At 35.1% G+C, this 23,001-nt stretch overlaps 1 protein-coding gene across 5 annotated transcripts in view; it reads right to left on the reverse strand.

Annotated features, from left to right (window-relative positions):
• Positions 1–10,666, reverse strand: part of LOC149557214 (uncharacterized) — a 120,469-nt gene extending 109,803 nt beyond the window's left edge. Inside the window, exons 1-2 of one of the 5 annotated variants that reach the window (XM_089831929.1) lie at positions 10,516–10,662; positions 10,114–10,421 (exon numbers count right to left, since the gene is read on the reverse strand). In XM_089831929.1, the coding sequence (XP_089688055.1) occupies positions 10,114–10,421; positions 10,516–10,575 (368 nt within the window). In that variant the 5' untranslated portion in view covers positions 10,576–10,662. Of the gene's footprint in view, positions 1–10,113 lie in introns of all 5 variants that reach the window. The other 4 variants (XM_089831934.1, XM_089831932.1, XM_089831933.1 and 1 more) reach the window with 4 other exon arrangements.
• Positions 10,667–23,001: the final 12,335 nt, after the last annotated feature.

The following is a 23,001-nucleotide window of genomic DNA, read 5'->3' on the forward strand; positions in this document are numbered from 1 at the left end:
TATGTTTGAACCATTGGGAAGTTGTGCTCATTTGTGCTTATTTCATTTCATTCCAATCAATATTACCACTTCATAGTTAATATCGTCGGGTGCTTGTTTTTAAGAGAAACAAAATAAGCACTTGATGATTTTCATTATGCAAACCCATCTTAGTAAATCATTTATAAAGTGCATATTTGTGCATCACATTTTAGATTAGGGTTGTTTTTTCTTTGGTTTTATGTATAGTTAGATGTTAAGGAACATCCCCTTCTTTTAATAATGGTCTTATGATACACATTGTTTCATTTGTCTTATCTTGCAAAATGTGTGTAAACATGGTTGACACCCCTGAAGGTAGAGGAAGAAGGCATGAAGGGCAAGGTGATGACGTTGCCAACAAAAGAGTTTCTTGGAAAGGAAAACAATGTTCATAATCCCCATAAGGATAAAAGAAGTTGCAAAACTCAAAAAGATAAAGATTATAATGTTGCTTGAAAATTTACAACTATGATAAGTAGCTTTGCAAAATTTTACTTCTCAAAATACTACATAGTTTCTTTATTATTGTTTTCTATCTATTTTTATCAAAAGACAGACAACATATTATTTGAATATAGTATTTACCCAATTTTAAAAAAAGTTGATGATGATGATGATGAAAATTGACTACTTATTTGCAAACCTAGTCAAGCCCAACTACAAACCCCAGATCTACAAAACTAACCAATATCATATCAATGAAAAGCTTTTTTATAAATCCACATGAAGGTAAACAAAGATATACCCAAATGCACGCAAGGGCAGCTTGGTTTCATTGTTCAACTATCCTTTAAGATGTTGTGTGAAGGTGGGTTGCTATCATATTTTTATACATGTATACAAGAAAGCATATACAAGAATGGAGTGTGTTCAATTGATGTCAGATAATGAATATGAAGATGATAATGGTGACGAAAAAGGCTCTCAAAGATCACAAGTGTGCAAGACCACAATAGCAATAGGCCACAAAAGTATTAGAAGTCAAATAGGAAATGTTGTTTTATAGAAGCCCTCATGAAAATCATGGGTAGAGATTACGAGATAGAATAATGAAAGGTTGGATATGACAGGACTTGAATAATGAGAATGAAGGATTAAGAGGCTAATGCAAATTAAGTAATGTGATTGACTAGTAGGTAGAGGATTGTTACAATTCATGATACATCACAAATTGAATTGAGTCTAGACATGTTTAGAGATTGGAGAGTAGAGAAGGCAAATGAAGAAAAAATTGTCATTTATCAAATGTCTTACGAATTTTAGAATTGATTCGTGAGTGTAGATGTTTGGTAGGAATTAGAAAGAACGCAATTAACTAATTAAATAAATAAAGATATTTATTTAATTAATACTAGTAAAAGAGTAAGAAATGGACAATTAATTAAACGAATATTTATTTACTTATACTGAAGAAAGAATTAAAGAATTAGATAATAAAATAATATTTATTTAAATAATAGAAAAATGACTAACAAATTAATTAAAGAAATAATAAATATTTATTAAATTAATAAGTTTTTTATTAAATAATTAAATAAATAAAATATTAATTCAATTATATAACACTTTTAATTGAAAAATACCATATACTCTAATAGATAAACATATATATTTAAATGTCTCACATTTAAAATTAAAAAACTTACCAAAAAGATAAAGAAAGGGAAAAAAGACTCGTGCAAAGAGATCTTCTAATAAGAAAATAAAACAAGCACAATAATTGTTTTCGGGCAATATATTTTCAATGAAAAGGTTGTGCTAATCAATTCAATAACATGTGTTGTAATTATTATTGGTAGTTCTTTTTAGATTTTAGTTTTTCTCTATTTTGCATAAATAAGAGTTTCACGCTAGTTTGTATCCTATAAGGAAATTAACAAGAAGTTTGTTCTTTTAGAGCTTTTTATTATTTGTAAGCTATAAGACTACAATTTTACGTTCAAAATTTTGTGGACCTTGTATAACTTAAAAGTGTACGAGATTTTGATTGAATCAATGAAATGCTTATGATTTCTTCTATATGATATATGAATATTGTATATTAGATTGTTGCACTTATGTTTTTAAGTTCATTAGTTTTTAGGTTTTATATTTATAATTCATATGTAAATTGAAAATCATTTATTTTGGTAAATCTAGAGAACTTCCCTTTCAATCTGAATGGTTATCTTCAATAATAAGATCTTAAAGTTCTAAGAATTCTCATGATCTCAAAGTTGTGAGAATTCTGATGTTGATGTTTTGTACAAATTCTGCTCTACTTTCTATAGATAGGAGCACCGAGAACATTTATAAAAAAAAAGGAAATTTTATAAGTAGACTCTTATTAAGTGTTTTCATTTATAAGATCTAAGGTTGCTTTAATTCGTATGCTCAAACTTATGTTCCTCTTTTGTAGTCTATAATTGTGTCATTTGTTTAATTGAATTAAAAAAATGAATCACGGTTTTTTTATCCTTCCATATTATGATGTACAAACATTGTTGTTCTTTATATTATTGCAACTAAAATTTTAAATTATGTTAATCATTGAGCTCCACATTAGTAATCCTTATAGAATTGACAAATCATTTACTTCAATGCATCGAAAGAATGTTCAAAACTTTCAATCTGAAAGGTCTTCCTTAGCAATAAAATTAAACACTTGCAAAAAATCTTTAATTTGATGTTCTATGCAAGGTGCTAATATTTCAAATATATTGGGGCATTAAAAAAATTGAATCACTTGAAATATTTTTAAAAAAATTAAGGCTTTGGTCTTCAATTTTGTTTCATGAAGTAAATTTGGCTTTCGAGATTTATAATAGGATCTTGAAAAGAAACTTCCAAGAGTAAAAATAAACTATATGCACAAATTCTTAATTTGATGGTCTATGCAAGGTGCTAATATTTCAAATCTATTGGAACATTAACAATTTTTGAACCACTTAAATTTATTTATTTTAATTAAGGTTTTGGTCTTCAATTTTGTTTCATGAAGAAAATTTGGCTTTCAAGATTTATAAAGGTATCTTGAAAAGAAGCTTCCAAGAGTAAAAATTAAACTATCTAACCAAGTATAATTTTTTATGAGAAAATTTTGTTATGATAAGAGCGAAAGTCTAGTTGCAATATGTCTTCTAACTAAAAACAAATAGTTATATAGAGCAACAATGCAATTACAATGTAGGTTTCCTAAACCAATGTGTTCATTGAGTAAATGCACGAGTAAGCACCTAGAATGAGTAACTTCATTTCTACTTGGCAACAAATACTCAGAAAGCCATTGATAATCAATCAAATCTATCCTAGGATATTTTGGTTACTAGCCATCACCATGATCGTTTTTTTTGTGATTTTAGTGGAGTCATAAAATCTACTCTTAAAACACCATTCCATCAACCTAATGTCTATAGTGGTTGCAAATCTACAATCAAAGAAGAAAGAAGAATACATTTTCTCTAAGTAGATTCATCTCAAGAATGTCTCTTTGCAATACAATTCGTTTCAAACATGCAATGCTACCATTAAAAATAATTATAATAAGGATGTGATGAAAAATCCTAGAGCTGACCTATTTGTTTCTTAGGATAGTGATGAGTCATTGCACCTACAAACTTCAAAATGAAATCCTCAAACTAGCTTTTTTAGTGTTCCTTAGTTTCTATATAGATGTATCCCCTTTATATCACATTCATGTTGTAGCTAATTTGTGTGAAATGCATTACTAATGTAGCACTTGAAGGTAGATTCACTTGTGTTCATTTAAAAGATTTCTCTTACGTAAGTGAATTAGGCATCAAGCATTATTAGCTTTCATTTTAATGTTAATTCTTACTTGGAGTCTTATGCACTGAGTGGTGCTAACCCTCACTTGCATCAATATCTAATTCACTACTTTTACTATTTTAATCTTTATCAAACCTCTGCCCTAGGGTTATAATTTTAACAATCACCACAAGTCAAAACAATCCAAAATCCAAATCATCCTATAGCTAAAAATCCTTGAGGCCTAGCTAAAATGATGGGAATATTTTCTACACAAGTAAGAAGATCATAATCAAAGAAAAGAAAATAACATGAACCCTTTAGATCAAATCTTTTTCCTAAATCAAGTCAAGAAAAAATAGTATAATAACCTTGCACATAAACCATGATATGATGATGATGATGATGATGATGATGATAACAAATACGAGGGTAAGAGCAATGGCAAGGGTGAGGGCGAGAGAGCAATAATGATGAAAATTGCCTAAGCAAAGTATCATCCTTATGATGACGAGGATGGTTCTATTAACCAAATTGAATATGATCCTTACAATGATGATCACATTGACCAAAGCACCATAGATGCAACCCTTTAGATCATATTTCCATGGATTTAATACGTCGAACCAGAAACTCTCATATTCCTCAAAACTAGGACCCCTCTACTTACCTCATGAACTAACATTAAATATCCATGGCTCATTTGTATCCCACATTTGGCAAGGGAAACACCATCCCAGGACAATAATCCACATCTCCCCAATCCATATCACCTTTACCCAAATCTAAATAGGTTAGATCGTCTACATGTTCCATATTAGATGCATCCAACACCTATAGCTTCTGCATCACCCCCACCCAAGTCCTCCAATGAACCCCTTATAAAGTCTACTCATTCAATGAAGATTGATTGGTCCACTTGTCTACTAAATATTTTGTCAAACTAATGCTTATAAGGGATAAAAACGAAAATAACAAATCCAAGAAATCCATGTTCACAACACCTATGAATGATTCTCCTATTATTATGCCTATCCTAAAATCAAAAGTCATCAAGCAATATCATCTTTGTGAGTCTAGTCATATTGGAATTTAAGTATAAACATTTCATACGGTCCATAAAATTCAAAAGATCCAAATTCCATAAGCATCGTAAGGTCTAAGGACATCCCACTAGCCAAAATGTAGGGTTAAATGTGAGATTAGAATAACAAAGGCCAAATCAAGATAAGGGGTATTAAAGGCCTAATCAATATAGGCGATATCAAAGCAAAACAAAGTGTATCCATGTCTTGTCTAAGAATTGTGTGAAGCTATGCCAAGAGCTTGCTCCAAATAATGATTAAGCTTGCCCCCAATCAAACTGAGATCAAAACAATCCAAGTAAATTCAAATCATTCTATTGTAAACTAGAAACCCAAACTAATCCTACCTACCATCCAACCACCTCTTATTCTTATGAGGGAACACTTGCCCCCTTAAACATGCTGACAATCTTAATGAGCATGTTACAAACCAAGTTTTAAAAGATATTGATCAGATCAAGCATGAAGTTGTGTAAGACAAGAGTGATCATTTCAAGCAAATCATTGATCAAGATACTACAGTTGCAAACAAGAAGAACACACAATCATCATAAGTTGGTTCAAGCACCTTTGTATAGCTTGGCTTTTTCACTAATGAACAAATAGACCTCTCTTTGAGTCAAATTCTCTAATCATAAAACCTCTCTTTGAGTCAAATTCTCTAATCATAAATTTAAATTATGTCTCAAAAAGTGACAAATATCCTATGCCACACAAAATCTGTCAAAGCATTCGCTACAATGTTGAGCCTTCATAAATAAAGCATTCTATAACCAATGTTAGTATGTGAAAATGATGGATGTCAAGGTCTTGGCTACACATTTCATAACAAGCAATATAATGAGGACAAATTAATTATAGCTAGGGCAACATAATCCAATGGAAGCATCAAAATAGAGGCCATCCCTCCTCCTACACAGCTTCTCCGTACTAGCAACCTACCTCTACTAACTTGATTGGGACCAACCACCTCATACATTATACAGAGTAAGCTTTCCCATGAAGTAAAAGATTGTAATTGATTACTAAATAAAAAGCAAGCATAAGATTCATCACAAAAGAAAAAATGCATCTAAAAAGTGGTATGTACCCAAAAGTTGAGAAGAAAGCAAATAAGTGATATGGATCCGAGAGCAAAGTAAATTAATGAATCCAATCAAAATGAGGCATCCAGAGCAATCTGTTGCTCACGAGTCACATGCATCACATACAATAGGTGTACACCACTCGACTGGACTGGAATACAAATATTTGGAAAGATGCGAAATGGACGAACGGCACTGTGTTTACTGAAAAATGGCTGATTAGAGAAGTCGGTTTCTCCGCCAAACTCAATCAAATATAGAATGCTTCTGATAGCCCACATGCATGCTCATGGAGATATAAATTTACATGAACCGAATGTTCAGAACAAAAATATTTTGTTTCAGATGGCCTTTGTAGTGACAAGAAAAAGGCACTGTCTGAAACCCTAAAAGATATGGACTGAGAAGTTCTGACTGTTCGCGCGTTACTTCAAACAATATCTCTGCTTCTTGCATTTATGATACGTTTGAATTGAAAGGTGTTTTAGGTAGCTTTTTCCTAATTTGTACAAAGAAAAATATCACTGGAAGACATTGTGTCCCAACCTAATGGAAGCATTAAAAACAAATCACTAATATCTTCAAGCTTGTTAATTCTATTTAGGTGTAGTTTTATTAAAGCAATAGCAAAATTTATTGATACCTTCAAGCTTGCAATTCTATTTATGTGTATTTTTAAGCAATAGCAGGCACCCTTAATGTGCAAATCATGTTCAAGTAGAATTTCAAGAAGACAATTGCAGGAGCTTTTTGAGTTCTGGCTGCTTAAATAACAGGGCAACGTATGATAGAGGAATAGGGGTTATTTATTTGACCTTGTACTCCAGAATGTTAGAATAGAAAACCAGGTTCAAGTGGCCGAAAAGAACCAAGAAGAATCAACGATTAAACAGGCGGAGAGAATCCCATGTCGCCAAATGTTCACTAAAAGAATCATTTTCTAATTTCTAGTAACAAATTGTCAGTGGCTCCAACAGAACCAAACTACAACTAGGCAGAGTGTGGCAGTAAACAAAGATGAATACGGAATGTTTGACACATTGTTGGTGCAACAAGGTCTGAATTTGAACCTTGGAAGAAAACACGCTTGACCGATGATGATGTTAATAAAATATGATTGGCAAATGATTGTTGAAACGTTACAAGAAATATGTAGTCTCCCGTTAAAGGGATAAGCAAGAATCGGCTAACTTAAAAAATGCTTCTTGGCAGAATCCTCTGGTAGTATTCCTCCACTTAACTGCAATTGGCTTAGGAGGGTGATTCTCCATATGTGATTCAACTTCAGAATGTCTTTGGCCGGATTAGAACCACTCTCATTTTTAGAAGAAGTTTTATCCATTTCCGTTGAAGTTCAGATTGTTCATTGTTTCTGGGAATCAAATTTGATGTTTATTTTTTTAGCTAATGTTGATGTGGAATTGGTGGTGGATGTGCAGAATAAGGGAGAAAGAAAGAATTGGGGACAAGAGTTGCCAATTGGTAGGGATGGTCAATCGTATTACCAGACTTAGTAGATCTCTAGAAGTATTATCTTTTGTCATTTTCTTCTTTGAGAATGGAATAAGGTAGCAGACTGGTTAAATGTACTTCTAAGGACATAGGGGTGAGACATAGAAGAGTATAGTCAGTTATTTAGCGAGTATTCTGGATTGCTGGAAGAACTTGTTATGGAGGATATGAGAAATTATCTGGAAAGTTCAGGAGATCATTGATTGTGGGTTGGCCATTGGACCGGTTGTTCTGTTGTCCTTGGTCTCTTTCGGAATCTTTGATTCAACAAATTTTTACCCCATTTCCAAAAACAAATGTTCATATGAACTCTGGATCAAGACCAGCTCTCAACTTTTTTCAGTGATCACTATAGCTTGTGGCTAGAAATTAATTTTAAACCCATTTAAGTTATATTTGTTTTGATTGTAATGCCATTTAATGGCCTTGTTTAGTGCCTCTTGCCAAGCTGCGTCTATTTGGTAATTAAGTGCGATTGAAGCTAAATGGTGGCGGCATGTTTAATTTCTGGATGTTTAAAATTTTTGTGATGCTTTCACTTGACACCTCGGCATAAAGGAGCATGGCTTATGTGATAGAAAGGCCTTCATGGGGAAAGGGCCTTGGTTTTTCATTTGTGTTGCTTAAATTTGTAGGGCCTGGACTAGCATCATTGTTGCTTGGCATTAGGTTTTGTTGTTATTGTAGGCCACCCTTTTTTGGTGCTCAACTTTTAGTAGAACGGTGCGCTGTTGTTGCTCTTTGCACCTTAACTTCAGGGTAGGATTTTGGACCGTCACTTGTGCGTGGTTATCCATTGCCTCGATCTAAATCCTTTGGGCTTTGGCCTTACGAACACTGATCGTTGGTCTGTGCAAGAAAACAACATGGATATTGGTCATGAATAGAAGAAGATATTTATTGGTTTCAACCGGGTTTTCTTCTCGATAATTCCGAAAAAGGAACTGCAGAAACGTTGAAACAGCTTATGATGATAAGCTTACAAATATCCCGCAGCTACTGGATATTCTGATGAGCATGATTGAAATTAACCTTTGCAGGAAGAGCATCCGGATAGTTTTCTTAGTCTTGCAAGTCATTGGGTTGACCAGTGTGGATGCTGTGAACTGTTTAAAGCCTTAGCAAAGATCATAGTTTCCAGGTTTAAAAAGATCAATTCATTTGGGAAGCCAAAAAAACATAAAAATCCGAAACTTTATAAAAAAAGTAAAACTTCAAATATCTGCTGAAAAATATACACTGAATCTGACAAATTCAGCTAGACCAAGCTAAATTTAGCAACTATTGCAAGTATATAAGATAGTGAACAGTAGGTGTTCCGGAAATGCTGTAGTCATTGTAGAACTTTCAGTTTCAATGCTGACTCCCATCAGGAATTGAATGAGAATGCGATCGCTCAGATGGCCGGTGTTAGGAATAACATTTTGATGGGATCCATGTGCCTCTCTAGAATTTAAGTCAGGGCGTTCCTACATTGGTCCAAGGCTTACATCAGAGGCATATTGTGCAGAACTGTGGAACTAAAAATTGAAATAATGAGAACTAGAAGTCTGTTAGCTGTTTCGTGTTCCACCCGAACTACTTTTTGAACGCACTGTCACCTGCAACCACTGTAAAAGCATCTAGAAGGCCTCCAATGGCAGAAATTATGAAGCGCATTCTGAAGTCTCCGCCCGATAAAATCTAGTTCATCACTTTGCTTCTAGCGGAATCGTAGCATTCTACACGGGGGCTCTTGTGTTCATGGTTCAAGAAATATTGGGCATGCTTCTGAGCACAATAAGGAATCATAGGCTGAAGTGAAATGCAATGGGAAGATGATTGCATGTGGAAGAGGAGATGTAGTACAAACGTTCCTGTTATTCCAGATGAGGCTCACATTGAGCCGAAGAAAGTGTTTGAAAAATTGAGGTCTAGTAAACGATAGAGCATCGCCAAGTTAGGGGGTACTAAAACTAATGCGTCTCAATATGTATTTATTTCTCAGAAAAAAATTGCTCCACCTCATACAGATTTCATTTGATTTACAGGACCTTGAGGATACTCGGGCTAATGAAAGCATTTCCCCTGTCATGCCCTTATCTGTAGCATCTCCTGTCTAGCCGCTCTGCAATATAGATGTGACAATGCAGTTTTTGCTTTAAAAAGGAAGCGGAGGGGAGGTAGATGCTGGAAACAATCCAAACAATGGTTTACAAAGAGGACTAGTAGGTGGGAGAAAGAGATGAGAAAGGGCTACAGTCCACACACTACTGACCACAAAGAGGACCATTAGCTCAGGAGTAGAGCAACCAGCAAGCTTTTGCATATATCGGAAAGTGGAAATCTACCATTTGAGGCTCCAACTGCAAAACCCTAAGACAACAGCATTCTATCATTTCCAAATTTTCTTAACAATTCATAGATTTTCTTACTCTCCTCATAAGTATAACAATAATTTGGAATCTATGGGCCAATTTTCATTGGATCATACGTACGTATTTCCATACAATTTAAGCTAGCAATTGGGTTTTCAATATCGATTGGAAAGTGTTCCCTGTACCGTATTGATTCTGATGCTCATAGGCCACAAAATATAAAATAAAATTTAAAAACGCTCGTGTACGTAAGGATGAATAAGAAAACGAATAAAAGGAGAAAGAAAAGGGAAGTGTAAAACTCACTCCGTATAGAAATAATAGATATGAATCCCGCCGTTGATGAAATCGCAAGCTAGCAAGGCGGCCATGATTAAGAAAACGATTACTCTGTATGTCATTAACCCTGAGGGATGCAACGCCCTCCAACAAGGCCTCCAGAGCACGTCATCGTACACAAAGTCCTCTTTTCTTCCGCGCCCTCGAATCCAAAACCTTTCAAACTTAACTGCCACAATAAAAGCTGCTGCAAGCGCCCCAAAAACCATAAATTCACAAACTAGAGCCGAAAGTTGCAACCAGTGCTCCATACTTCCGACTTTTTCCATTACACCCTGGAATCGAAAACAACTTAAAGCATCACAAATGCGCTCCATTCATAATTTCCATTAAAGAGAGCTTAAAATTCACAGCCAAACCAAATCTCACGAAAATCTGCAGAAAATTTGGTTGGCCCACAAGAGCAAATTCTAAGACCAGATTGTGCATTTTGCCTGCAAAAGTCGTGTTTCATACGCAAGGATAACATCACTTTCAAGATAGGTAGGCGGGTACGAAATCCCCAGTCATCGGAGCACTCCAAGGCCATTTCAAATAGGGTTTTGTACGCGTTCAATTACAACCAAAGGTTCGAATAGTCATGCTGAACGGTTATTGCAGTAAAAATTTGTTGCAGGCGGAGAATTTTTCAATCGTCAAAGGTTTAATTGTATAGAATGTACAAGCCATATAAAGTTTACTAAATGTATAAAGTTTTAGTATAAAACAATCAGATTATGATTATCAGAATTGTAAGTATATTATGTTTTATAATTTGGTTTTAAGGATTTATTTTGGAGATATGTCAGAATTAAAATATTTATATTTATTTTGATCCAATAATATAATTCTTATTATAAAATAGTAAAGAAAATATTAAACAATGAATGCATGTTTATTTAATATTCAGGAAAGAAATGATAAGAAGTTGAAGTGTATCTATTTAACTATGGAAGGGGATAAAATTTAAGTAGAGTATAATGCAATAGAATAGCTTGTGTACAAAATATCTTTACATAGTCTATTATGTTTGTATAGTGACTGGTGTAGTAACAAATTAAACATTAAATAAAATGAAGATAATGCAATAGAATAGCTATGTACAAAATATCTTTACATAGTCTATTATGTTTGTATAGTGACTGGTGTAGTAACAAATTAAACATTAAATAAAATGAAGATAATGCAATAGAATAGCTATGTACAAAATATCTTTACATAGTCTATTATGTTTGTATAGTGATTGGTGTAGTAACAAATTAGACATTAAATAAAATGAAGACTATGTTGGGCCTTAGCTAATAATTTTGTAATGTTAAAAGAAAATTGAATCAATCACATAATAATTGAAAATTCAAGGTACGAAAGCCTTCATATATAATTAATTACACCATTGAATATACACTTCAATCTTAAAACCTTACAAGAAAACCATTTCAATAAATATTACACACAGCTACACCAAAATTTATTATATTTTGTATGCTACAACTTTTCCATCTTGTTTTCATGTTTATAATAATTTATTTAAGATATTGTTTTGTAAAAATCAAAATTACAAAAAACATCAAATTGTCACTTACAAGGATGAGATGGAAGATAAATATAAATCACAATGAGCATATATGGTTAACTTGTTTCCACATGTTCACATGAAACCTATAGGAGTTTATATCTGATGAGGGAGATGTCGAGATTTAAGTACATGTGGAATAAACTCAACTTAAAGCATTCAACACTTCTCGCTCAAAGATGCATACGGAAGCTATACATAGATTAATGAAACCATAGTAAACACTGTAATCACCTAAAAATGGTCATCTAAACTATTAGTCCCCTTCTCAACATTTTGGCTAAATTATTTAACCATTTATCTAGGTCAAATTGCTAAAAATCAATTTATTTGATTATAACCTACAGTTTGACTATGATATCCTAAGTCCACATTTGATTAAAAGAACATGTCCCCTTTTAATTAAATAAAAGACCCCATTCTTCTAACCCACTCAAGGGGCACAAATAAAGTCTTTTTCCTATTTTCAAATTAAAAGAAAAGTCTTTTGTCTCACATGAAAAGTCAACTCCTTTTCACTAGTTGGCTTGCTCTTACACATGGATCATGCTAAAAGTCAACCCCCACCCTTGATCATCCATTTCTTGATCTTGATCTCAACCATTCGTACACCTTTAGAAGAGAGAACTCTCTCCCTCTCTAAGGATCCAATTTTTTGAGTGTTGTTATGTTGCGGGTTTCTTGACAAGTTTTCTTGAGAGCACTTGTAGAGAATTTATTGCTTCTTATATCATTCTTGCATACTCTATCTTAGCTTAGATTCATTTAGAATAGCTTGATTTCTTTTGTTATAAGATAGCTCACATAGTCTAATTAGCAATATTTGTAACACATTCATCTTGTTTAGCTTAGTTGCTTCCTTGCACTCATATTAGCATAGTTCATTCTTGCATTGCATGTTTGAGGGTTCTCTTGGACACTTGCATTCTTGCTCTTGTCTCAAGAACCTCCCATTTTATGGCTTACTAGCAAGGGTTGCATCTCTAAGGCTCATTTCATGCTTATTCCATGCCTCTTGCACACCACATGTGACTAGGGAGCTCTAAGCCATCATTCGAGTGTTCCAATCCATGGGATATCTTGGATAGAAGGGTTTAGAGAAGTGCACAAAATGAGTGTACATTTTTTGTGCCCATCATGGGGCATGATGTTCTGGTTTTGCCTCCTAATCTGCATTTTTATCTTGCATTTTTCGCTTGTTGATTCTGTCTTTTTTTCTGCATTCGTGATTATCATGTGATACTTTCTCAATATCATATGCTAGTTCTCAATACTTCTGTGCGATACTCTTCCAATAAAAGTATCGCACGCACATACAGAGATCTATCACACCAGTATATCAAGTTATGTCACCTGACTATAGTATAAAATATTGTACAACACAAAAGTATCGTATAACTATACTGAGAAGTATCGTACGATATTTTGTCAATAGAAAACTATCACCCAGCTTGTAATTTGTTGTTGTTTGAATTCTTTAGTCAAATTCTGGTCCTTGGCATTCTGTTTTTCAGGTTCCTTGAGTTATTTGTTGTTTAAAAGAGGTTTGTTGTAGGTTTTACTTTATTTTTGGACTAACCTTTGTTGGACTAATGATTTTTCTTGTAGGATTGTCCTAAACACTTATGAAATTGCTATAAAAAGAATGCATGTCAATGCTTCAAATGCAAAAAGGCTATTAATGGTTGTTTGTAGGGCTACCTAAAAGCATAAAAACCAAATAAATCAAGCGCTTGTATTTCCCTTATTTTTTGTGTGCAACAATATTACTAGTTGTTTATCTTTCATAAGCACATAAGACTTGTGACTGGGGTCTCTCAGTGGTAGGAAAGTATGTTCTTCACCCTTGTGGTGAATCAAAAATATTGACCCACCTTTAGATTTTGAAAGCAAGAGAGTTAATTGAACTTGTTTGATGTGTTTGGGGGAAGCAATTGGGATAGGAGAGTATGCTCTTCACCCTTGTAGTGAATGATAGATCTTGACCCCCAAGAGTGGATCCAATCTATTTTAGTCTAGAATCCTTTAGAGGGCCTACTCTTGAGCAATCAAGAGGAATGACCCAAGTGGGGACAAGCAAACCTGACTACTCTGACCCACTATAAACTCGAGGCTATCAAGGACACAAAACCTTGGTAGACCTAGTGCTTATCTTCGCTTAGTGTGAGTACTTGTGGGATTGGGACCATGAGGAAAATGCTAGGCAAGAATGCTTAAGGTACTCTTGTGGCCATGAAGTCTGTTACTTGTCACAAGACAAGGTGTCCTGTAATTGGGTACAAGAGGAGTACTACAAACGGAAGCCCTTTCTAAACACCATTGGCTAGAAGCTACCTTATTTTGTTGTTCAACATCTTAGTGTAAGGATTGATCCTAGTGGGCTACCTGGATCACCCCAAGATTTTACATCACAATTTGTGTCCCCTTGGTTACGCTTATGACATCTCCATGACAAAGCCAATATATTTCATGGGAAACCACTTGGTGTGAGGCAAAGGGGCATCAAGTGTAGTCCAAGTTGTTGAGTAATGAACCATAACTCTTAAGTAGATCTTGCTTGACATGTGTTTTTGAATGTGCTAGACTTGTGTAAACATTCTTCAACAATCAAACAATCTCGTTAGCATTAGTATAGTTTTTTTTATATCACAATTATGTGTTGGCAAGGTTGCTTTGTCCCTTGTCCAACTATTTGAGATATGTTAAATACCCTTATTGTTTTCAAACCATGTTGTTCTTTGCTATAAATTGAGGTCGTATAGTATATGCGCCACATTCTAGTCTAAAAACGTTTGAAGAATCAACCCAAAACATAGGATTTTCAAGCTTCAAACTGCCTTTTCCATAGTTCATTGGCTCTTTATCACGCAACCTTTCGAAAAATATTGTACAACATTTTGTACTTCAGAAAGTATCATCTACCTATTGTAAATGTTATTGCTTGATAGTAGTGAAGTCTATCACATTCCTTAGGGGAAACTTTTGTCTAAAACAAAAGTATCGCTCAACTACTATGAAGTCTATCGTATGATACATTCTTTTGTCCCAGTATTGCATGCCTTTTTGAGAAATATCATCTGGTCTCTAGTGCTTGCAAAATAGAGTCAAAATTGCATCTTAGCTGATTTAGGGGTGTCGTCACATCATCCTACCCAAATTTGGTGTAAAATATTTATGTTAGCCACTGTTCTAACTTGAAAAGATGGGTTTAGTTCATCAGATGTAATCTCAAAATGTCACTAATGGTCACTTGTCAAAATCTAGTTACCTTTCTATGCTAGCTACTTTCTATCAAGATTCTAGCTCACTCTCTTGTCTCAAGTTGTTAGTGTTGTAAATTCTTGAGCACTCTTGACAAGTCATTTACTTATTTCTATCTTTGGCAAATGGTCATACTTGACTATAGAAGCTTCAAATCTGAAACACTCTACCTCACCTTATTAGACAAAGACATACCCTTACATGTCGGTCACAACTAGGTTCCAATTCAGTAAAGGGAGTCATCCTTCTTTCACCTTTGAACAATTACAAACTCCAACTAGACGTCCTTGTAGACAACCTTGTGTGGATGAACCTACCCTTGATAAGCCACAAGAGGTTGACACCTGTCATAACCCACTCTATAGCTTTGAGAATCCATTCCATACACCCTTTGATACACTTAGGGGTGAAGACAACATGTCACTTGCCACGAATCTTGAAGAAAGAAAACATCGCTTAGAAGAACAAGAACCCCTAAAGGCTATACACATGGCTAATAAATAAAGATTGTATCATCAATTTGAGGCTGGCACTCATGCTCATGCTCACAATGTTGAAAATAAACATCACTATCATAGCAATCCCTTTGATAAAATCCCTCTTGGTGGTAATGATGGAAATAATACACCTCCTAGAACTCCTGGAATAAACGTCAGAGGATGTCCATCACCACCTAGAAACTCACAGTCATACCATGAAAGTGAGAACAATGACGAGGTCACTAGCAAAGATCTCATGAGATTTCAACAAGACAAGGTCATCTAAAGGTAATGCTAAAAGCCTTAGAACGAAATGGGGACAAATACTTCCAATACATGACAGCTAAAGGATGGAAACTCCCCTGTGATTTTGATGTGAAAAGAATCATCCAAAGATGAGAACCTACTAAAGCTGAGATCTTAAGGGAAAAAATGTGAGAACTCAAAAAATCAACTTGCACAACTACAAGTTTCCAAGGAGCGACCCAAGACCTCTTTTGTTGAATCAATATGTGCTCTTCCTTCCGACAAGATTCTTTACATGGTCCCATTTCCTAGGGATATAGAGGTTCCAAAATATGATAAATATGATAGAAATGGTGATCCTCACGACCATGTAAGGCACTTTTATGCTCTTAATATGGACTTCATGCATGAAGACACTTACCTTATGAGGTTGTTTCCTAGGAACTTGAGGGGCCAAGCCATGGAATCATTCATGAAATTGTCTCCTCCTCTCAAGACATTTGAAAAACTTGCACAACGCTTCATCCACCAGTATTCTTATAACATTCAACATCCTATTACTATGTTGGATTTTTGTAATATTAAATAGAAACAAGGTGAACCCTTTGCAATGTACCTTCAATGATGGAGATCTTTACACTCTAGGTACCCTCGACAAATTCTTGAGACCAAGAAGATTGACATTTTTGTCAATACACTTATACCTAAACTCTACTTCAACCTTAGAAAGTAATTTTTCACATCCTTCAGTGATATGGTTGAAAGTGCATACTACATTGAGGATGTCGTAATTAGAAAAGGTGACATTTTGCTAAATAAAGACAAAAGGAACAATGGTAATGGAAAAAACAAATTCAAGCCTTGGAATAAGAATAAATATGTTATCAATGATAGAGTAGTAGATGCTCCTATGTCCAAGGTATTGGCCTTTAATCTTTCCAATGCTATTTATGCTGCAAAATAATAAGAGACTTCAAAGTCTCAAACATTTGATAAAACCAAAAAATTATTTAAACCAAGGCGTGTTTACACACCTATGGTAGAATCTTATGAAGTGGTCTTAAAGATCCTCCTCGTAAACAAGCTTGTCATGCTTCTAGACAACTCCTGACCCTATGACCCACTCGTCAGACCTCCTTGGTGGAGGGAGGATCATTTATGCAATTATCATAGGAGAAAAGTGCATAAGACTAAAAATTATTTTAAGCTCAAAGATGTTATCCAAGACCTCATCAATGGAGGAAAAGTCATAACAGATGGCTTAGCCAAAAATTATGATCACAAATCCTTCAAACAACCATTACCCAAATATGAAAAAGGGGAATCATATAAGGCTAATAAGAAAAACCATGATGTAAAGATCAACTGTACCTACACTGATGCTGACAATGTCACAAACATGCTCGAACCTATTGAACACATTTTTATGATGGGTCCTAAATTTGACAAGGAACTCGACTATAACATGGACGATGAAAGACCTAAGGTAGTCCTATGAACACATGATGCTCAACAAAATCATAGGGACACTAGGCCTAAGGTGGTTCTTAGGGTGGCAAAAGCTTCCTCTTCGCATGGTGAGATGTTAAACACTATCACTAGGGGACGATCCAAGGTTGTCCTCAGAGTTACAAATGATACTAAAAGTGCTTCATCGTCCAAACAAGCAACTACCCTAGCCATCTCTAGCCATGATCTTGTTAGTCAATTGCAAAAAACCCTAACACAAATTCCAATCTTTGAGTTGCTAAAACTATCTCCTTTGCACAAGTAAATTCTTGAAAAATCTCTACACCCAACCAATGTTCCCATGGATATTGACATTGAGTGATTCTAAGCTATGGTGAACCATATTTCTTTACCGCATTACCTCATATTTTCTAAAGAATATGACAAGTCACTCAGTCATCCCCACAACCTTCCTCTATACATAGAAGTTCAAATCTTCCATACTCGCATCTGTCGAGTCTTGATAAACAATGGTATCGGGTTAAACATCATCTCCTTCAATTTTATTCAATAACTAGGCTTGTTTCAATTTTCTATCAACCCTAGGTGGAGGATCACCATCAAAGCCTATGATGAGGTTGAATGACCTTATTGTACTACTGATTTGTGTAGGTCTTATTGAAAAAGATGTGGTCTTCCAAGTTTTAGACATCTTGTTGGCATATAATTTGTTGCTAGGAAGATCCTGGATGCATTAAATGCAAGCAATGTCATCAACATACCATCAATATATCAAGTTCCCTTTCAACAGTATCAAGATAATTATTTTAGGGGACAACTCAATGTCTATGAATACATTGTCTATAGCTGATATGTTAGTCCCCCACAATTTCTCTTCAAATGAGCTCAAACCATCTCTCTAAGAGTGTGAACATAAATTGAAAAGGATGAGCCTTGGTATGGGTAAGTACACTCTAGGCTCTATTGTTGGTTTGCGAGTTTATTCTAGATCTTATAGGAAACCTTCTTAAAAAATGAAGCCCTCAGCTTCTGCTATGACCATTTTTGGGACCTTTGTTCAATCCTTTATTCCCTTAGAAGCTAAAAAGAAGAGAAAGCTATAAGAGATTGTATCTATAGGGAGGAGGATGTGGAGGAGGTTATGGTTACTACTCCTATTTCTCCTAAGCATTATCGAAAGGGCTACAAGTCTCAAAAAAAATGGGCTATCATGGCCAAGGGTCCTTAACTGGTGATAAAAAAAGCTCTCGTAGAACCCTTAAGTCATGTCGAGGGTCATAAAAAAGGAGATACTGCTAGCCTAGGCTTTGGGCTAGAGGATGAATTACCAAGGTTCGATAAAAGGGATCTTATGTTTACTGACTTAGAGGATGATAACCCACCCTTTTTTACTATTGTTCTACAAGAAGAGGATTTCATACCTCCTACTTCTCTCCTTTGGGGAGAAGAAATCATGGTCACTCACAATATTGTTGAGACTTGCACCTCTAGACCACATGAACCTGGTGAATTTGACCATAAGGATCCTAACAGAGGAAGGATAAGAGAAAACATTGCTCGCTTGATAGCCCAGAACCAGAGTACAGATTCTTGTAAATACAAGTGGGAGTTTCTCTTAGATGCAAATTTTAAGTTAGAAGTGGATGTCATTCATGCCTATGCTACCCAACCAAACATAATTGAAGAGTCTAGTCTAGGGTCTGAAGAGTTTGGTTCACAAACTACTTTAGTAGATCATGTCGTTCCCTCTAGGTATATTCCCAATTTGGATTCCTTTGGAATTTTCCCCATGGATTTGACCTCTCATATCACTAGAGATGACTCCTTTCACATCAACAACCTTGAAGTCTTCGAGTCTCTCTCATTACTTCACCTTGATCTCATAGATTGGTCTACTCAACATCAAAGACCCAAATTATTGTCTTTTAAAATGATTATGAGATCACTTACTACCTCAATGCTATAGAACCTATGTTATCTTCCACCAGTGAACCCGTAGTTAACATGACAAAAACAAATATCAAGTACCTTAGTCAGAAAATCAAACAAAAAGCAAAAAAATAATTGTCCAAATGGTGAAAACCACTTGGTGGTTGTGTCTAAACCCCCAAAAAGTAAAAACAAAGATGTATCTAAGGGTGAAAACCTCTTTGAGACACCTAGGATGAGGTAATTGGTAGTTTTCCAAGCTATTTTCAAGATAGATCTTAGGTTCTTATTCAATCTATCCAACCTATTAATCTGGGTACAGAAGAATCCCCCAAAATCATTCATGTTGCTCAATTTGTATCCATTGAAGAAAAAGATATCTTCACTAAGTTCTTCCAAGAGAAGAAAATCAACTTTTCTTAGACCTATTCAGATATGTCTAGCCTTGACACAAATCTAATTATGCATCATTTGTCTATCTCTCCTGGTGTCAAACATGTCAAACAGAAGTTGAGATAAAATGCATCCACATGTGGCTCTCTTGGTCAAGGCAGAATTAGAAAAGCTCTTAAGTGAAATTTTCATTAGAGCTATTGATTATGCAGTGGATCCCCAATCTTGTACCTATGTCCAAACATGACAAGTCCATTCATGTGTGAATTGACTCTAGAGACTCAAAAAAAGCATGCCCTAAGGATGATTTCCTAGTACCTAACATAGACATGATAGTGGACATGACTACAGATTATGAAATGTACTCTTTGATGGATGACTTCTCAAGATACAATAAAATCAAAGTTTCCCCTGGGGATCAAGAGAAAACTACCTTTACATTTGCATCGGGTACTTTTTGTTGGAACATCATGCCCTTTGGGCTAAAGAATGTAGGAGCCACTTACCAAAGGGCCATGATGACTATCTTCCATGACATGATGCGTAAAAATATGGAAGACTATGTTGATGACATATTGGACAAATCTTTAAAAATAGATATACATCTTGATGATTTGAGTTTGATATTGGACCAGACAAACTAGTTTCAGCTCAAGTTAAATCCCAAAAAGTGTGTCTTTGGTGTTACATCAAGAAAATTGTTAGGCTATATCATATTTGTGAAAGACATTGAAGTTGATACAGAAAAGGTGCAAGCCATTATGGAAATGCCTCCTTCTAGGAATATTTGTCAATTAAGAAGTCTTCAGGGACGTCTTCAATCCATTAGGAGTTTCATATCTCAGTTGGTCGATAAAGCTCAATCTTTCAATAAGAACTTGCACAAAGGTTCCACCTATATCTAGAATGAGGAATGTTAAGCAAGTTTAGATCAAATCAAAGGGTATTTGGCCAAACCTCCAATATTGATACCACCTATACCAGGAAAACCTTTGATACTATATATATAAGCTACAGATTCTTCCCTAGGAGCACTATTAGCACAAAGTGATGAAAATGGAAAGGAATGAGCCATATACTATATTAGTCACACTTTGGTGGCTTATGAGATGAACTATGACAACATTGAAAAGGCTTGCCTTGCAGTGGTATTTGCCTCCCAAAAGATTAAACACTACATGTTGGCTCACAGAATACATCTCATTACAAAAATTGATCCCCTCAAGTATCTATTGAGTAAATTTGCACTCACCAGATGTCTTGCTAAATGGATGATGATTCTCTCTAAATTTGACATTCAGTACGTTGAATGAAAAACCATTAAGGGACAAGCAATAGTTGATCAACTTGTTAACTTTCCATTGCAAGATACCACTCCTATGTAAATTGAATTTCTTGATGCTTCCATCATGTATGTCATTAAAAGAACATGGAATATGTTCTCTAATGGATCACACACCTAGAATGGGATTGGTGTAGGCATTATTTTTGTCACACCTCATGGCTACACTATCCCAAAGTCATACAAACTTCTATTCCCATGCACTAACAATATAGCAGAGTATGAGGCCTTAACTAATGGGATGAAAATGGCTTTAGAATGGAGGATCATAGAGTTGCACATCTATGGAGACTCTTAGCTTATTATTAACCAATTTAATAATGATTATCAAACCAAAGATGATAAGTTGGTACCCTACAAGAAATTGATCAATGCTCTATGGAACTACTTTACATTTGTGACATTTCAAGAAATTCCTAAAGTAGAAAATAAGGGTGTAGATGCTAGTACCACCCTAGCATCTATTCTTCAATTGCAAGAACATGAATCACATTTTGAGTTCCTAGTGGAAGAATTGTGTCATCCCACATATGACTCCTCCAAAAATCATGTGATTTGCACTATTTGCGGTCATGACTCCTCCCATTACTCTAGCATTTACTCTTACCTGCATGATCAGATCATTCTTGAAAATATCACATGCAACCATAAATGTCAACTCCTTCGCAATGCCTCACACTATACCCTTGTCGCTGGTGACCTATATAGGAAGGGTCTAGATAGAACACTTCTTAGGTGTCTAGAGCTAGAAGGGTCCAAAAAGGCATTGGCCAAATTCCATGATGACATTTGTGAGGCACACTCTAATGGCCTTGCACTTGCTCAAAAGCTACTTAGGGCAGGTTACTATTGGCCAACTATGTAGGCTAACGTTGTTAGATATGCTAAATCTTGCAAGAAATGTCAGCTACATGGTTACTTGATTCATGCTCCTGGACTTGAGCTTATACCTTCTATTACATATTGGCCTTTTCAGTAGTGGACCTTTGATTTGGTGGGAAAAATTCATCCAAGTTTGTCTAGTGGCCACGAATTCATTATTACAGCAATAGAATACTTCACAAAATGGGTTGAAGTTGTGCCCTTATCTGCTGCTATAGGAAAGCATGTTGCCTTGTTTATTCTCAACCACATTATTCATCACTATGGTATCCCATCCTCCATCGTTACTGATAATGGAGGAAAGTTCAAAAACAAAGACCTTAAACAACTCTGTAATAAATTCAAGATCAAACAACATTGGTCCTCAATATACTATCCCCAAGGGAATGACCAAGTTAAGGCCTCTAACAAGACACTACTCAAAATCTTACACAGAATGGTCCACAAATCAAGTAGAGATTGACACTTGCAAATCAATTTGGCACTATGGGATTATATGACCACTGTATGTACTCCTACAAGGGCTACACCTTTTTTTCTAGTTTATGGTTCTAAGGCTATCTTACCTTTAGAAGTCAAGATTCCCTCACTATGCATCTCCCTACATGGGTTGATAATTGATGAAGACCATAGGGCTATGAGAATACATGAGCTAGAAACTCTTGATGAGTGCCATAAGTTTACTTTTGATCACATAAGGGCTTATCGAAAATGGATGTCTACTACCTACAACAAAAAGATTCATCCCCATGAGTTCCAAGTGGGTGAGCTCGTGCTTAGAGTAAACCCTAAGAATCAACAAAACAGGGAACATAAGGAGAATTTTGAGCCTAACTAGTTGGGTCCTTACATTGTCACAACATCATTTGGATCCTATGCATATTAATTCTCTACACTTGAAGGGGAACAACTTGTTGAGCCTATCAACATTCTACATCTGAAGAAATTCTATGCTTAAGGCTCACAACTTACCTATTTGGATATATTTACTAATCTTGAAAAAATTCTAGAAAATAGAAATTGTCCTAAAAAAATGATCATCTTAGTGAAAATCAAGCAATAGGTGCTTCGATGTATCACCAAAAAATTCAAAAAATTTGAAAAAAGTCCTAAAAAAACTACCAAGTAGTGAAAACCTAGAAACAAGTGCTACTTGAGAACCTCACACCTATGTCTATCACTCTCACTTCTTACTCATCCACTCCCACAACTACATTTCCTAGCTTGGAATTGTCTCCTATCCTCATCTCAAGGGCATGACTACTTAGCTTATCAAGATCTTCTTGTGTGTTAGGGTTTCT

This window comes from Cupressus sempervirens, chromosome 5 (genome assembly GCF_028749045.1).
Source record: "Cupressus sempervirens isolate cs-2001-9-10 chromosome 5, ASM2874904v1, whole genome shotgun sequence".
NCBI classification, from domain to species: domain Eukaryota; kingdom Viridiplantae; phylum Streptophyta; class Pinopsida; order Cupressales; family Cupressaceae; genus Cupressus; species Cupressus sempervirens.